Source organism: Crocuta crocuta, unplaced genomic scaffold (genome assembly GCF_008692635.1).
Source record: "Crocuta crocuta isolate KB4526 unplaced genomic scaffold, BGI_CrCroc_1.0 scaffold124, whole genome shotgun sequence".
Lineage (NCBI taxonomy): Eukaryota > Metazoa > Chordata > Mammalia > Carnivora > Hyaenidae > Crocuta > Crocuta crocuta.
Window position 1 is genome coordinate 4,825,543 of NW_027551573.1, and position 18,351 is coordinate 4,843,893.

An 18,351-nucleotide genomic window follows, 5' to 3' on the forward strand; every position below is an offset into this window, starting at 1 on the left:
TCAAACACGCGGAGCTCATGCTTCCTCAAAGCCATCGTTCCTTCTGCGAAAACAAGATCTCACCTTTTGGGTTCACTTATGGGTAGTGGCTTCTCCAACCTTGGCTGACCCCGCCTGGAGGCCTTCGAGAACTGTCTCTACCCACTAACCCCACCCAAGCCAAGAAAGCGGGCCCAGCCACCAGTGTGCAAGGAGAAAAGAGCAGAGCGCCTCCCTCGGGTTCTTATCTTCTCCTTTTAATAGTTTTATTGTTTACGAATGTTTTATGATGTACACGACATATTACTACAAGTAGTTCACAAATAGAGCTCAATAGTAATCACACATATCGGGGTTAAGCACGAAACACGATTATCTATTTCTACGGCAGGGGCGCAAGCAAGTGGGTTTGGAGACTGCTGACAGGAAGGGGTCAGGTTTAGGAAAAATGATGAGAGGGAACAACCAGGGCCGTGGAGGGCTCCCATCCCGCCGTAAGAGCGAGAAGACACTACTTAGCTCGTTGCCATGCCAGGATGGAGGTCTCGGACGGCCGGATGTTTGGAATTCTACAGAGAATACATACACTTTTATTTTAGATGAAATCTCCCAAGGTCTAAACACTGGCACCTAATGAGCTTGAACACAGAACAAGCACTGGGACTAAATAAAAAGGGAGGTGCCCGGGCTGTGACTTCTATGTGCCCCACACTCCTTACTGCCACGACTTCATTTAGCCTCGACATCCGCCCTCTGAGGTGGCACCTCCTGTCTCGTCTGCTGATGAGGGACTCAGGACTGAGAGAACAGAGTCTCCAGCTGATGAAACCCTGGCTTCTCTGGGTAACACGGCCTTTCAGGGGTTAACTCTGCAGATGTGAACTCTACCTTGAATCAGGGGGCGTCTAATGGCAGGATGGAGTTTGGTTCTCTGTGTGCCTCAAAATGGGCCACACAGCTTTTCAGCTTCCAAACTACTGCTGTAAGCCGCTATGAGAGAAGGCAATGGGCTGGGGCGAGGGGCTGACTCCTTTCGTGATTTCCGGGGTCACCGAAGGGCAGGAGCCAAGCCAAAAAGGGACAAATCTAGTACAAAGGGCGTGGGGAGGAGGGGACAACGTCTATATCAGGTCAGCTTTGCTGACGCGTAAGAATACGAATATTTACTGGGTATCTAACTACCTGTCAGAATTCGTTCCATGCCTGTAGCTAGGCTATTCCACTTCATCTTCACCTCATGAGTTGGGTGCCTTTAGCATCTCCTTTATACGGATGAGGACACTGAGGCAGGTGACATGCCAAAGGGCATGAAGCCAGAGCGTGTTTGGATCCAGGCACTCTAAAACCAGAGCCCAGGTTTTAATCTCTTCCGTCCATCGCCGTGCTGATGCGCCGATGTCACCAGGAGGGGGTCCTGGGGCTCCGCAGGCCTCAACGCACCACCTGGCCTTATGTATGAATGGGGCAAATTCTAGAAAAATGCATATGCAGGCCAAACCCATGAAGCAATACAAACAGGGCGGTGTCTCTTTCATTAGATCAGGGAAACTTCCTCACGACAGATGTCAAGTGTATTTTAATTTTCGACACCTCTTCGTTCCTGGGGGCAGATACAGAACTCCTAAGTTGGGCTTTTATGTGGGTCTGTCTCACAGAAGGGCAAGTGGCTACTCTTTAGTGACTCGTTCCGCCCACAGGGCAGGAACTACAGACAATGGAGAGGAGACTCTCCTGCTCTCAAACTTTTTATTGAAGCGTGACCCGACGGAACTTTCTACAACGATGAAAATGTCCTGCGTCTGCGCTGCCCGATACACTAGTCACCAGTCACATGCGGCTGTGAAGCACTTGACACATGGCTAGTGCAGCCAGGGAGCTGAATTTTTAATTAGGACTGAAACTGAATTTAAGAAGCCACACCCAGCTAGCGGCTACCATATTGGACAGCATGGCCTCTAGAAGGTGTTGTGAGAAACTGAGGGGAACGGATCTAGGTTCTGTGCTCCCCCGAATGACTTTAGAATCTTTTACTCTACAGTCTCTGAAAAGGCTTGGGAAGGTGGAAAGTAGGTTGGGCTCTGTCACAGGCTGGGCTCTGTCACAGGCTGGGCTCACAACTGTCACCTTGGCCCTTGGGAGATGGATGGCTCACCTTAAAAATCCAAGTGGGGAAATAGTATTTCGGGGGTGGGTTTTCGCTTCATACCAAATCAGATTATAACACTTGCGTCGTTTTTAAACATTTTAATATTCATGGGCTCCATTCCCTACTCTTTCCAACCGGGACCCAGGATCTACAATCTAAAGGCCAAGTCTACCCATATACTGCGATGTCCGAGCCCATGACGTGGCTGGAGGAAGGAAGCCAAAACTATCTTTTCCTCCTCCACCTAAGACTTGTGCTCCCTCTAGGGTTTTGCTTCCAGAAGCAGACCTCGGAGCTCTGAAACAATGTCTGTGAGATCAAATGGCAGAGGCATCGAGGGGTCATCCTTTTCCCAATATGGCCGACACTCTGGCTTCTGACCCACGGGTAGAGTCCGGGCAATTCGGGACTGGCACCTGGAAGAGTAGGAAGAACAGGAATTAATCCACGGGAAGAAATTCCTGGAAGACCCAAACTCATGTGCGGTTTGGAATGACACTGCCCAACATTCCGGATATAACCCTCTGCGGTGGTGGTGGTGACAATGTGAAAGAATGAGTTCACCAGGCAGCAAGCAGGTGCTTTTAAGATGGAAGAACTGCTCTTCGTGGTGCTGGAACTTCTTTTTCATGTTTCAATCACTGCTTTGTATCATCTCCAGTGGCTTCCACAGAAGCCAGTCACCCAGGGAAGTTCAGTTACTCTGCCTTTATTTATTTATTTTTTAAATGTTTTATTTATTTTTGAGAGAAAGAGAGACAGTGTGGGCAGGGGAGGGTCAGAGACAGAGAGAGACACAGAATCCGAAACAGGCTCCAGGCTCTGAGTTAGCTGTCATCACAGAGCCCGACACGGAGCTCGAACCCACAAACCACGAGATCATGACCTGAGCCAAAGTCAGATGCTCAACCGACTGAGCCACCCAGGTGCCCCAGTTACTCTGCTTTTAAAATGGTGAATTATTTTTTTCATTATCTCAACCATTATTTAAAGTGTGTGATTAAGCCATTATCAGATTTAAATGTTTGTGGGATTTCAATGTATTACTAGATTACTGGAAAGATTAAATTGAATTTACTGCATTAAAACGTCCAAGAATAGATTAAACAATATTACAGGCTGGGATTGACTTTGGAGATTCTAGAGATTTACAAGTGTCCCAGCCTGCTGTTCTCAGGAAAAGGCACTCCAAGGAGAGACCCGATTTATAAGGATATATGCAAATAGAGGTTAATAATCATTTCCACTGATGAATAGGTGGGGAAAACTTCCACAAAATTAAATTAAAAGGCTAGCAAGAGTTACTCCCTAAGGAAAACACTTAAATCACGGTTTTTATTAAATGGATTATTCATCAATAGTAGAGAAATTAATTATCACATGCAACTAAATTATAGCCTTGTAAGGGGAAAAAAAAAAAGTTGAGGCAACACCATCGCCACCCTGGCAGGCATCTACCTCTCGGAAAGACCAGCTTATTTAAAATTGGTCTGGGAAAGCTCAGTGGCTTTGGCTTTATTCGTCTGCAAAACGAGGATCAGAGAGAATGAAACACAAATCGCAACAAGAAATGAAGAGTTTCCCAACTGTCTTGGAGCGCAGGGCAGTGTAAGCGTATATACCCAAAAGGAAATACGGTGAGTCCGCTTGAAAGAGCCGCATGGGTTCTTCCCCACCCCCACTGTCTCTGCATTGTTCTCTAAATCAATTAAAAAGTGGTCCTTACCCACGATTTGTCTTCCGTGTAGGGCCAGCTATGAAGAGATCAAAGAATGGAATCTCCTTGGCCCTCCCTACTTCCCAGCATGGTGGTAGAGAAGGTTCCTAACTAAAAGACATCTTCTTCTCTGGGGAGTTATTAATGGTGAGGGGATCCCCACGGGAAAGCATACTTCAACTTTACACCTATTTTCTCGTGTGGTTAATTGCTATACCGGCATCCTATGCACTCAATCCGTCGTACATTACACGTAACATTCCAATATATCTTCGGCTCTCCGCATCAGACCCTGATAATAGCGTCTGTTAACATGCACTAAGTACTATTATGTAGCACATCACTTCATAAATAATAAGATTAGCTGACCTCAGGGCCCCAAGAAGAGTAATGTGTTTAAATGTTCTCATTATTTATTTAAAACAAGAATTAAAGCAACAGAAGCTGCTTTTGACAATCCTCTTAGCATAAATATTAAACTGTTTGCACCGATAAGCCCCACACAGCACTGAAGAACAGAGGGTGCGTTCTGCAGACTACTTAATAATAGGTGTTTGACACTCGGCCGCTTGCTGTCGTGGTTCTGAGGGTGCGTCTCTGTAGTTCCAGAGATAGTCTCTAAATCACATGAAAGGCATGGAGGGGAGTTAATATTCAGGAGAAGCTGCGACTAATTACAAAGGAACTCGGCAAAGCTTTTTAAATTGTGCTTTCTCTCTGCTTCAGAATCACAGAGTAATGCTCAATTTACTAGGTAGGGAAAGTTATTCCAAATTGAGCATTTCAGCCTCTCAGCGGATAAATTATCTGCGAGCACATTATCCCGGCTGGCAGATTAAAGGGCTATGATAAGTGTCGATCCACCTAGAATATCATAAGGTTTGTGAAAAGTCAATAGCAATGCTTTTTCACCTGTCAAATGGGTTTGCCCCCTCACTTTGAGGAAGTATTGCAAATGTTCAATCCTCTGCTGCAGAGGTTTGCTTCTGCCGTGTTCTAGAAGCTTCCCACCAGCTTTTCTTCTGGGGAAAGGTGCTCTGTGATTTTCTGCGACCAAAAGCCTGGCTGGTGTGAATGCCGGTTCCTTTCCATCCAGGTCCTGAGAGGCTAGGCGCTCTGTGCACTCACTGCCTCCCTCTGGGCCAGAGGTAGAAACCTTTGTTGGGTTTCTTTACGGTCATAATTCAGATTTTTCCAGGTCGCTTTGAAACTCCCTTTAAGACCAATGCTCCTGGCCAATTTCCAAAAGGCGGTGATGGGGCCCAGCAGAGGGCTCGCTGTTTTGGCTGATGCATTTGCCTCCAGGGAGGACGGCCGTGGCCACCTCAAGTCGTACCGTCCGATTCAACACCGTGCCAGACGGTGGAACTCTCTGAAGAAGGGACTGAGAATCGCGTGAAGGCATGGCCGCGTTTCTGTTTTAACTTTTCTTGCTCAAATCACTCATTCTGCCTCTTTCGGGCTCATCTCCTGAGATGGGGCAGGAGGGAGGTTGAAGCGCCGTGGTTAACGGTGAGTGAGTGAGTGAGTGATGATGATGATGATGATGTTGATGATGATGATGATGATGGGAATACTAGTACTTACTTCAGGGGCTGTTGTAAAGGTTAAATCAATTAGTACCTGCGGAGTTCTCAGAACACTTTCGGGCATGGGGTGCCTGGGTGGCTTAGTCGGTTAAGCCTCCGACTTTCGCTTAGGTCATGATCTCGCGGTTCGTGGGTTCGAGCCCCGCGTCGGGCTCTGTGCTGACTGCCAGCTCAGAGCCTGGAGCCTGTTTCAGAGTCTGTGACTCCCTCTCTCTCTGACCCTCCCCTGCTCACGCTGTCTCTCTCTCTCTCTCTCTCTCTCTCTCTCCTAGAAATAAATAAAACATTAAAAAAAAAAAAAAAGAACACTTCCGGGCATGCAGTAAGCACTCAGCAGATATTAAATATTATCACTGCCATTACTTCCACGATGAGCCCTAGCGAAGGATAGGTGATAAAGTCAAGTGTGGAATTACCTGTGGTCCCTGTGGCTATCCCCTCTCTTCATACCGACTGAGTGGGTGGCCCCTGGACTGGCTCTTTCTAGCAGCTCTGGAGGTACGGAAGGAGCTCTTTCTGGCTTGAATCAAACTGAGCCTGTGGCTGAATCCTATCACAGTGTGATACTCCAGGACCCTGAAGCGTAAGCAGTCTAGCTTTCCAGGGACGGGCTAGAGCGCTCAGATTCGGGACGGCTCAACAGTTATTCCCGAAGATCTAGAATTAATATAAGGTGCTGTTGTCGGACTCTCTGAGTGGCGGCTGTTCCGGATTGACTCGGCATTTACGGAAAAGAAAGTCGGATTGTTGCTTAGCACACGTACTCTATGGTTCTGTGTGAAAGGGGCCCCAAGTTCTCTTAGGAAGTGCTGATCTTCGTGAACACTTGCAGTCTGTGTCTATCCCTACCTCCCCCACCAAGAAGACTGGACTTTTTTCCTGCAGGGAACCCGTCCCTTCCCCGTGCTTGACCATGTGGTTTGGGGGGATTGGGTTCATCTCTACAGCCGGGGGAGAGCCTTGACTGACTGCCTAACGAGTACACCACACTCTCCCAGCCACGGGAAGAGGCTTAGGGGGAAGCACATGACCCAATCCAGGGCAAGAGTGGGGCACTAACCCAGGGACTGGTGCGGGGGCTGCGGAAAAAGCCTGTCTTATGTCCTGTGAACCATCAGGGTGCACCATCTGGGACCGCCACGGTCATTTGGCTACATGCAGCAAGGGGCTGGCTCCTGGGGGATAGTGTTCACAGCTGGATCAAGCCTCACCTGAAGTCTGTGCTTAGATTTTTTTCAGGTTCACAATTTGTTATTGAGTTACGTCTTCCTGTCACTTGCAGCCAAAGAGTCCCAGCTGATATGTGGGCCATGCTCCCTACCTGTCAGTTGCTCCCCCCGCCCCGCCCCTGCGACATTTTACTACATCCTCTGTTGCCACGGGCCTGTCTGCCAAGGGGACATGGACGATCTTGCCTCCAAACTGAGATGCGGCTGACATGGTGTGGTGCATGAAGGGACCGTCCGGGTATGAAGGCAGGAAAACGCTGGCTTTTGCTATGGGTTCAAATGATATTTCTATTTGAGGTGAACTTCTCTGCAGAAAACAAGGGTGCGCTGGTGTCATCCAAATAGGTCCCTGCACGCAGACAAGCCAGCTTCAATGGCCACAGCTGGGTGACTTTTCTCAAGGAGGTTAAAAGAAAACTTCCCTACACTCCGGGCTCCCAAGGAGAGTAGATCATTCCAGACCCACCCAAACAGTAAGAAGGTGGTCTTTTCCGCTTTCAACCTTGTCCTCTCTATTCCCATCCTAAAGCAAATCCTATTTTATTTATTTAAATTTTGAATACTTATTTATTTATTTATTTATTTTGAGAGAGAGAGAGAAAGAGAGAAAAGAAGAGACTCAGGCAGGCTCTGTGCTGTCAGCATGGAGCCCGATGTGGGGCTTGATCCTGTGAACCGTGAGATCACGACTGGAGCTGAAACCAAGAGTTGGATGCTTAACTGGTTGAGCCACCGAGGCATGCCAAGCAAACCCCATTTTTAATGCTTCCTGGTGAGCAAATAAACTTGGATCTACCCAGAAGCCCCTGGCCCCTTTCATGAAGCGTTACAAGGGAGCAAAGGAAAATAACACCCACGGCATCTCTCTTTCCCTCTCAAATGCACTTTATTTATTTTTAAAATATTTTTTACTTATTTCTAGGAGACAGAGAGAGAGACAGCGTGAGCAGGGGAGGGTCAGAGAGAGAGGGAGACACAGATTCTGAAACAGGCCCCAGACTCCGAGCTGGCAGCCAGCACAGAGCCCAGCGCAGGGCTCGAACCCACGAACCGCGAGATCATGACCTAAGCGAAAGTCGGAGGCTTAACCGACTAAGCCACCCAGGCGCCTCTCAAATGCACTTTATTTTGATTCCAAGGACTCTATGAGCCACGCCCAAAACCTCTCGCTACTGAGGAATGGTTCTCCGAGAATGACCCGGGGACATCACTGGAAGCCAGTGAACAGTGTTGGCTGGTGGGGTTGGGGGGGTAGAGGGGGTGGAGGGGTCCCAGCCCCTTCTCTTCCCACAGGTGTAACTCATACAGGGCCTCAGCAATGCTGATTTCCCCCAGGGCCAAACTTACATCTGGGTGACTGGGATTGCAGCTACATTAGCGAGCACTGGTCACCGTGCTAAAATTAACCACTTTAGCTAAAGTGTGTGTTAATTATGGGTATGCAAGCAGTCAATAAAAGGTTAATGCAAAAGTCAAAGGATAAATTTCTTCCCTTATTGCATCACTTCACAGACTAAATGACTAACATTATACTTTGTGTTTTTAATCAATAGGTTTTACAGTAATGTGCTGGCCATTGATTTTAAGAAAACATACACGGTCTTCCTCCCTGTCCCTAAATTTTGCAACAAATAAAGAAGGACAGGTAACATTTACATAACTCTTGGTGACATGATGAAGATTTCAGGAGAAATAGTTCTTGCTAGAAGATTCAGCAAGAGAAGCCCACTTACAAAAATACACACACAAAGAAAACAACCAAAAAACCAAAAAGTCAAAAAACCAAAAAACCAAAAAACCAAAAAACCCCACCCCAGAACTTGATGGGGAAATATTACTAGCCACACACTGCGGAGCAGACAAGAAAAATAAACTCCTAGGAGGGAATCTTTTAGTGGGAAGCAAGACAGCAACTCCTGATTAAAATAATTACATTTTGTATATTGTTTAAATGTCCCAAAGACTCTTAAACCATAGCACTGTTTTAATTTGATTTTTACAAACTAAGAGAGACAGGGAGGTGGGTATTTGATCCCCATTGTGAGGGCTGCCTCACCCACAGTTAACTGATAGGAAGTGGAAGAGCGAGGCCTGGGCCAGGCCTGGGTATCTGGCCCCTTCGAATCTGGCCCCTTCGACTACATTCCACTGTTGTCATGCATTTCCATGGGGACGAAAAGAGCCCTGTCCCCTGACCACTTAGCTGTTCTTGACAAATTTACATAGTTAGGAGATTCCAAACCATTTCAGGGGGAAAGGAGGAGCAAAAATTTTTTTTCCTTCAAGTTCTAGAAGAACTATTATTACAGCAAATGATTGACAAAACTTCCTTTTCATTCTACTGACTTTGAGTTCTGGCATAAGCATCTATAAAATCTACAGAAATGAAAGATATGTGTTCATCTTCTAAGAGCATAAACTACTGATTATGCTCCTGGGAGAAATCTCTCAACCTGTTAGTTTCCTTAGATGTTACATGAAGCTAGTGCTTCTCTGTCTCACTGGGTTATGTGAAGATAAAACCAAATATGTATACAAAAGCCCTTTAAAATAGGTAAACTATCACACAGATGTATAATTATGCCTCAGTCTCCCTTTTCTCTATGTATAGATACAGGTCCTATTTATTTATTTTATTTTATTTTACTTTACTTTATTTTATTTTAATTTTTATTTTATTTTAATTTCAGAGAGAGAGAGAGTGTGAGCTGGGGAGAGGGGCAGAGGGAGAGAGGAACTTAAGCAGGTCCCCACCCTGTGCAGAGCCCAGCGCAGGGCTCCATCTCATGACCATGAGATCATGACCTGAGCCAAAATCAAGAGTCGTACACTTAACTCACTGGGCCACCCAAGAGCCCCAAAATACAGGTCCTATTTAAAAAATACAACTGATTATTCAATGCTGGCCAGAGGCGCTTGTAACGCTTATAAATAAAAATGAAAGAAATCACACTTCTAAAGGTGAGACTAATTTAAACTAGCAACTTCAGAGGCGCCTGGGTGGCCCAGTCGGTTGAGCGTCCGACTTCGGCTCATGGTCCGACATCATGGCCATGATCTCATGGCCCGTGAGTTCGAGCCTCACGCTGGTCTCTGTGCTGACAGCTCAGAGCCTGGAGCCTGCTTCCGATTCTGTGTCTCCCTTTCTCTCTGCCCCTCCCCCTGCTAGTGCTTGCTCTCTCTCTCTCTCTCTCACTCGGTCTCTCTCTCTCCCAAAAATAAATAATAAACATTAAAAAGAAATTTAAACTAACAACTTTACCAGGAAATAGCCAGTGACTAAAAAAGTACACTTCTCTTCAAGTCAGAGTTTTTTTTTCCAGACTTGTCATTTACAACGAGGAGTTGACAGTCATTCTGGCTGATGTTAAACAGGACTCTGTCTTAGGGTAACAGCCACATCAGAATGCATTCCCTCAACGGACATAAGCCAGCATGGAGGGTTCACATCAAATCTACATTTAACCTGCAAAACCCAGTGGCCCGGATCAGCATGAAAATAGCGGGAAGTAACGATGTAATTGGACAACAATTTCCTCTACGGCCTTTTATGCTTTGCAGGGAGCAGGAGACCAACACAGGTCCGAAAGTTCTCCGTTCTTCCCCTCGCCTCTGGGACCAAGAGCACTGCGGCGTCTTGGCATCCAGGGTGATTCCCGTGTCTAAACAGAAGTATTCCTCATATACCATACAGCCTACCTCCCGGACAGTTCCTTACGTGCAACTTCAGGGACTTCCAAACATGATTCTCACTCTCAGGGATATCTACCTGAAACACTACATTTCAAATCTCACCTCGAGTAAGAGGCCACCCCACTGTATTGTTTTTCTTGCTCTCACCAGTCTTGGCTCCAAAGAATCTGTCTCCATCACGAGAAGAATACGCAGTCCAGTTCATAATAAGTGATGCTTTTCAAAAGAAGAGTGAGTGAGCTAACACATTTAGGATTTGCCTTCGTGGACTTTCTGTCATTGCCATCACGGCACTGTGGGCAACTCTAAAAATAAATGGCCACCCTGTCACATCTATCAAAATGGTCCACTTTGACAAAGCTGGTTTTATAGAAATCGGCTTCTTAAATCTGTATAACTCGGTTTACCCACTGCGGAACCACCAGGCAAATCCAGTTGCGAAATGAGTTTCCACAAAGGGCACGTTCACTCTCTCTTTGAAAGGCTTTTAATCTCTTGCCTCTGTACCACATGTTAATGTTTCCAGATCAGTAAAGTCAACACACATCATAATGAGGCAAAGCCAAACTTTGGCCCGTGGGTCAGCTTTTTTTCCCCCTCTCTCTCTTTTCTTTTTTTCAGGTTGATATACCTTTCGCCTTGGTAGTATTTTTCAACCACGACCACTTGAGAAGGTGGGCTTGGTTTTACGTGTGGTTGTGTAAGAGGCAGCACAACTCATGATGTCTGCACTATCTACCCACTGGGAAGCGACGGGAACAGTACCGGCAAGGCCCGCTGCTGTAAAGGACTTGCGATCTCCACATCTGCGTGAGACTCAAAAGGCAGTTTCCATGTAAACAGTGCTTTTCATGGTTTCCCAATTCTTCTACTACCTATGATTTCTCTGCAACGTACCATGAATAGACTATAGAGCCCATTAACCATGAATATTAGGGTTTTTGGTTTTATTTTGTTAAATGAAAAAAAAAACATTTAGAGTTCCGACTTGTGACTGCAAGGAGAAAGTTCTTTTGATAAGGGTTCCGCCCCCCCGGGTTCACGGACCCAGGGCTTCTTCCCACTCCACATCACTGCTAAGGGCTCCCCTGGCTAACGGTGGAGCTCCATCAAAGAGGGGAAGACTCTGGGGTAAGGGATAAACGTGCCTCATTAGTACCTCGGGGAGGTCAGGAGATGAAGAGAGATGGGTCAAAAGAGCCCCTTGCTGGTATAAAAATCGGGGAGACTTTGTGGAGAAAGAAGGGCTCGAAGGCCATTCTGCTCTTTCTTCCAGGTCCAGGGGTACCTTTCCCTTTTCTGCTTCTACTGCTGACATCTGCCACCTCCCCCCGGGGCTTTTTCCCGGCCCATGTGATTATACTCTGCCGTCCCCACGCCTCCCTACCCCTGAGACTGCTTCTTTAAAAATTTCGGACGTTCTTGTTGCCATGGGAGAGAACTATAAAGAAATTCTATCTTGTGCCAATGGTCTTCCAGCGACAGCTCCCCTCAGACCGAAGGGAGAGTAACAATGCTAATAAAAACATCACAAATTGCCAATAATAAGTACCGGGTGCCTGGCACTTCATACATCTACTTAAAGAAATATTTGTCCTCAGGACGGAAACGGAGGCCCAGAAGAGTCATAGGCTCGTCCTAGACCCCACAGGGGAACAAAGGTTAGAGTCAGGACTGGGTACAACTGCCTGACTCCAAATTCAAGCTCTTTGCATTATTCCAAAATACCAACGTCAAAAGAATCACGTTGGGTCCTTGTTAAAAATACAGATTTCCAAAGGCATCTAGCCCCAAGTCAGACCCTCCAGTGGAGGGCCTGGTCAGTCTGAATTTTTACAAGGGACTCTTCAGGTCACGCCAGTTTGGGAGAGCTGGGTGCCACGTTGACCTGTCACAAAAGACCACAAGGATGCTAATGTGGAAGGCGGAGGGGCACCATGAGGGTGTGTCTGGGTCCGTGATGAACTCACAGTACAGTCATGTCCATTTCAGGGGACCCCAGACCCAGACTGGCAGTGTGGCTCCCTGAGCAAGCAGCTGGTGACTCTGCGGGGTCCGGCGCACAGAGCAGGTCTCTCGGAGCCGTCCCCTTACGTCAGGGACTCCGACAGGCCCATGGAACCACTTCACATGTGAGACTGCCGCTGGGGTGTAAACCCAGGGGGCGGAGGGTTGAGAACCATTTCATCACCGGGTTCATTTGGCGGCTTGTCAGTTACATAATGCTAGTGATGAATGGGCTACCTGGACAGCTCAACGTTTAGGAGCCACTGACCTTTGACCTCTGGTCACATGATAGGGTCACCTGAAACTTGCCTGACTTCTACCTGGCCAACGGTAACAATATAAAGGTCAAATAGGGCGGACGATTATATGTATCAAGTCTGAGGCAGCTTGGCCAGGAGCTTTAAGAGAGGCCGGGTTGGGTTCCCCAGTGCACAAAGCTATGGAATCGTTGCAGAAATGCGCTCGGACAAAAGATATACGATTTCAAAGCGGTCTAGAGTAACTTTCTTTGCAAGGGAATAGAATGAACTCATTATTTTTAAAAGGGCAACAATGAAAACAAACACTTTGGAAGAAAATATATTCTGCCGGTGACTCTGCCGTCAGGAGGGGGGATTCAGGCGTATGACTTAATGGGCAATACAAATGCTATCCCTGCAGCCTGGCAGAAGGTCCAATTGGATGCAATTACTGGAACAAAATCCCCACCGGCTAGTATCAAGCCCTCTTTTCTGCCAGAGAATACGATTTCTCTGCTGTCCTGTCAGCACGGGATCCCACAAAGGGCCGTGATTGACAAAAGATAACCCTTTCCAAATTTCAGGACTTCCCTGCCGCTTGAAACTTAAGTAAAGTTTGCATGGGACCGTCTCAAACTTCAGAAAGGGTCCAGAATAACTTATGATCAGAAGTTCAAGGCAGCTGTGCTTTGTAGATGCACTATAACACTACATATAGAATATTAAATATATATATTGTATATATTTCTTCTTACAAATCTGAAGACTTTGCTTTTTGACTATTTGATTAAATTCCATTTCCTCGGACTCTGACAATAACAGTCATGCAGGTAATCAATACAGTTCTGAAAACGAAAGCTTAAAAGGCCAGGGTCACCGAGTTGCAGAATCTAGAAACTTCATAACCCCTGCGAGAAGCGGGCATTACAGAGCAATCTGATTTACATCAAAAGCCTGGTTTCTACAAAGGATTTTCCCCTGCAAAGTCAAAGACCGACAGACAGACTACCACCGGAGCATAATCCACTCATACTCCTGAGAGATGAGCCCAGGAAAGGACAATGGCTTACAGAATAAAAGGCCAGCTGTTCTGACTTTGGAATGCTCATTTGAGTTGTAAGCTGTGAAATAAATTTGAGTTGATGGCTCCCCCATCTGCTCACCTGTCAGTCTATCTCCACTGTACTGCTGTTTCTAGAAATACTTCCATGTCACCCGCTTAATTGGTTTTGGGATGCCGAGAAACATCTCCCGAGTTTATTTTAACCTTATTCCGAACATGAGGCTCACTGGGCCTTTGTTTCTCTTCTCTTCTTTAAAGAACATTCAGGGGCAGGTCAAGAGCACTCATGGTAGAAAACACACCAACGGTGTGGGGCAGTGATGCCCAGAGTTAGAAGACGGTGGGCCAAAATGAAATGCCAATTCATCAAAGACATACCAGCCTTCTGATGAGTTTCTGCTCTGCACTGGTTTATAAGGGGAGTCAAAGTCAAAGTTCTTACAACGGTCTGCAAGTTCCTTTGGGACCTACCCCCTTCCCCACGCGGCATCCTGACCCTCACGCCTTCCACCTTCACTCAGTGTTCGCTTTGTGACAGCCTGTACTGGCTTATCGGCTCCTCCTAGAACAGGCAAAGAACGCTCTCAGGGTTATCTGCTGTTTCTCCTACCTTGAAAACTCCTCCCCTAAGGACATCCATGTGGCTTGCTCCCCCATGCCATCAGGTCACTGCTCAGAGTAGTCCAATCAGTGAGGCCTCCCCTTCCCTCCAACTCCTACCCCAGCACTCCCCATCTTCTCTCCCTGCCCTGTTTTTCTACACAACACTGGGTACCATTTAGTGTGTGTGTGTGTGTGTGTGTGTGTGTGTGTGTGAGAGAGAGAGAGAGAGAGAGAGAGAGAGAGAGAGAGAGAGAGAGTAAAATAAGCTCCCTGAAGACAGGGATTTCTGTCTGTTTTGCTCACTGCTGGCTCCTCTGAGCCTAAGGCAGAGTTTGGCATATTGTTGGAACCACATTAACTACAGTGAAAAGCACACACGATTGAAAACAACTTGCATCAGAACCTGACTTCTTCAGAATTTCCCTGTCACCTAACCAATGTTATAGTAACTATAGTAAAAGCACAAGGCACAATCAAAGGAGGAAGAACACTGCGGCGAGCCAGTGCCGAGGACGGTACAGCAGGGAGAACACTGGTCCGGGAATTTAAGACCTAGCTCTGCCATGCCCCTACTCTGCGTCCTGAAGCCAAACCTTGACGCCCTGCTCATCGGTACTCAGGTCCGGAAAGTGAAGGCTTGCATGAGACGGTCCGTAAGCCTTCTCCCATCTCTGGAAAACTGGGATTTTTGCATATAAACATAGTTCACCTCCATATACCTCAGCGCATGTGACCCTCACGATGAGGGTAGGAAAGAGAGGTGTTACCCTGTTTGGGAGACAAAGGAAGCAGAGGCCTTGCTTCAGGTCACACGGCTAGTACGTCACAAAGCTGGGCCCAGAATTGAGGCCATTTGGTAGGCCAGCATTTTTCTTTTGAACTGCACTTCCTCTACTGGTAGAATTGAAAGTATTACCAGCCGCTGTTACTCCGATGCATAAACGAATTTTGCAGGCAAGTCCGAATCCCCTCAGGTCACAGATTTCCACTGGGCACACCTCTGCTCTAGCCAAGTAATGCATGGGTCCTCCAAGCATGGATTCTCTTGCCTTCATTCCAAGATCTGAGGTAAGGAACCGCTCTGTTTGCTTACGGACGTTTTATGACGTTAACAGAATTACCCTTGGGTGCGGCTCTTCCGTCTGGGGGCATGGCGTCTATGCAACTTGGCATCAAGGCGGCTGTGCTGACAAGGCCGCTGGAATCCCAAGATGGCGGAGACATCCTAGCCGCAAACCCAAAGCAAATCTCCATTTTATACCTCGAGGGACTGAAGGACACCGTCTCTGCAGCCACCCTTTAGAAATTAAACATCATCTTACCCATATAAATATCTAAGCTCCTGGGTCCAGTGATGGAGAAGGGTGACAGTGTAGCTCACTAAGCGCCTGCCTTACTGATAACGCCCAGATTTGGGCAGAAAGAGTATTGTTACCGCTCTGTGTATTCATTCATTCATTCATTCATTCATTCATTCATTCATTCATTCTTCAACACATATTTATGAGGTACCAGGATCTACAGATAGCAGTGAACGAGGACAAAATTCCCAAGTTTCCTGGAGGTTCCCTGCTGGTAGGGGAGGACAGATAATAGATGCGTGTATCATTTATAGACTTTGCATTTAGCTGCTAGCAAGGGGGACTAGAAACCATGGCGGCTACAGGAGATAGAAGTTTATTTTTCTTTTGCATTAAAGGAGTTTGAGAAGGTCAGGGGACAGCAATCCAGAGACATCCAGGACCTAGACCATTCGATCGACTTTTCTGCTTAGCTGACGGCTATCATCCCTGAGCTCAGCTCATGGTCCAGGGTACTCAGGCCACCGTATCTCCAGTCCCAAGGAGCAGGAGAAGGGGCAGAGGGGTAAAATGTGCGCTTATCGCTTCTTTTTTAAGGGAGGGCAGGAAGCCACCCCCTGCCTCTAGCTCACTGGCTAGAACTCAGTCACTGGGCTGCAGAAGGGGTTGGGGCTGTAGGTTTTTAGCTGGATGCGCTGCCCTCTTCTTTTCTCTGTCAAAACCAAGATTCTACACTAAGGAAGAAGGAAAGAATGGGGGCAAGATGAGAACGATTCTCTGCCGCACAATGGAAGCAAACAGATCGCAAGCCCGTTTCTGCTGGAGACAAACGCTCTTGAGAGGTGGAGGAAGGGCGATCGTCATAGGGGTTGCGCTAAACATCCCTCCGGTGGGCGGAAGAGTATTTTAGGGGACAAGTCGGGCATGTTCTAAGGGACAGCAAGGGGGCTGCTGTGGCTGAGGGAGGGTGATGAAGGGAAGGGGGAGAGGGGATTGGAAGCCACTGTAAAGACTGATTCTCTTCTAAGCGAGATGGGGAAGCTGGGGAGGGCTTCATGCAGGGGTGCAACAGAATCTCGGCCCGTCCTCCGCAGAAAGCCTCTAGACTAGGCATTGGGTCATCTCATGAGTAAACTCCTCTGCTTGACCCACACACCATGTTGGGTTGATGAAGCAAAATATCCTCCTTAAGACTCTTTCCAGGCTGACAAGCCATGTCCCACACAGGGGCTGGGAGGGGGGAGGGCTCTGAACCTGACCATCCTAATGGCTTCGATGCTTTGTTCCCCTGTGCCATGGAAAAGAAGTAACGCTGAAGCCTCCAATATTCCTAAGTTCACCTGATGTGTATCTTCTGAACTCATCTTACAACCAACTTATGCTCCTCTTTTTCTTGGAGGCAGTATCGGGGGGTGGGGGGCGGGCTGTGGACTCAGGCTGATTGGAAGCGGGGTAATCCTATATGCTGAGAGCCGCGGAAGACTGAACAGGTCTCTGAGTTAGCGCTGGATCCGCTTCTAAAGTGACTTGGTTTGAAAGGGGTTTTGAAAAATCGCACTTCAATGGAAGATGGGCCAAATGCTGAAGTCCCCCAGCCAGTGTCTGAGGCACTGTCAGCGATACCACCAGTGCCCTTCGAGCCTTGGGAGGGAAGGCCGAGCGGCTGGAGAGACCGCCTTAGGGGGTTGCAGTGCGGCCTCCAAGCTTCAGGTTAACTGGGTGGGCTTATCAATTAATCATCACGACCATAACTGTCCCGCCTGGGCACCTCTGCACGAAGATAAGCCGCTGTCTATACATTACTTAACAGTCTTGTATACTCCCTCGACCTGAATGGGCGGTAGCAAAATCTCACACTTCAGGGCTTTGAAAGCTGGGGCTGTGGTGCCTTCCCCGTCTGGGTGATCTCATTCTCCCAGCACCAGTGTTCACATGTGGGGTGACCTTGGGAAGGGCACTCGGGCAGCATGTGCTCATCTGTCAAGGTTCGAGACAGACACGGTGCCCCGGAGTCACGTCTGAGAAACACTCACGCCTGGACCAGTACCGGCCACCTCATCTCACAGCCCCCTCTGGCTCTGGGGAAGAGGGCTTTTTACCAGCGGGGAAGATGAGTGAGGCCACGTCCTTGCCACATGCCAGCTAGGGACTGGGGTGGGGGTGGGGGTGGCGCGGGAAGACTAGAGAGTGTCTTTGTGCAGGAAAGACACCCTTAGGCCCTCGCTGTGGGTCCCAGGTGCTTTCTCATTTGCCAAAACCCAGAAGGTCACGAGGAATCAAAGGACGACATCTGCTTGTGCAGGATGTCATTATAGAGGAGTCCGGGAACACGAGGCCTGTTACAAGTCACCTTTCCGGCTCCCAAAGACAGGCCGATTAATGGAGAAGTCCGGCTCCTCGCTGAGCGTTACAGGAGTGGGGGCAGCTGGGATGGGGCCAGGGCTCGGCGGTGACTCGGACAGCACAGCAAGGGCTTGACGAGCTGCTGTAACCCCTTGCCCCCACGCCCGGCCGGCCAGGGAGCCCCGCTTCTCAGCAGCCTGCTAAGCTCGAATTTACACTTTTTGGAAGCCTGGTCCTGCAGTTAAGGCCACCTGGGAGTCGGCACAGGCTACCTCACTGAGGGTCCGTTATGCTCTCCCTGCAGCACCAGCTGAGAGGTTAGCTCGAGTGAGGCCACGGCACCTGTGAGAGCTGCTTGCTGTTCCTCATTTAAATTGCACTTCCTCGCTGGAGATGGACTCGTGAAGGTTCTGGTGCCCCTGAGGCAGCCGCTGGTGAGATA

General features: G+C 48.0%; 1 protein-coding gene across 2 annotated transcripts in view; it reads right to left on the reverse strand.

The window, feature by feature from the left end:
- Positions 1 to 215: 215 nt before the first annotated feature.
- Positions 216 to 18,351, reverse strand: part of FTO (FTO alpha-ketoglutarate dependent dioxygenase) — a 381,469-nt gene continuing 363,333 nt past the window's right edge. Inside the window, exon 9 of one of the 2 annotated variants that reach the window (XM_077751416.1) lies at positions 216 to 2,541. In XM_077751416.1, coding sequence (XP_077607542.1) covers positions 2,388 to 2,541 — 154 coding nt within the window. In that variant the 3' untranslated portion in view covers positions 216 to 2,387. The remainder of the gene's footprint in view (positions 2,542 to 18,351) is intronic. The other variant, XR_013331932.1, reaches the window with a different exon arrangement.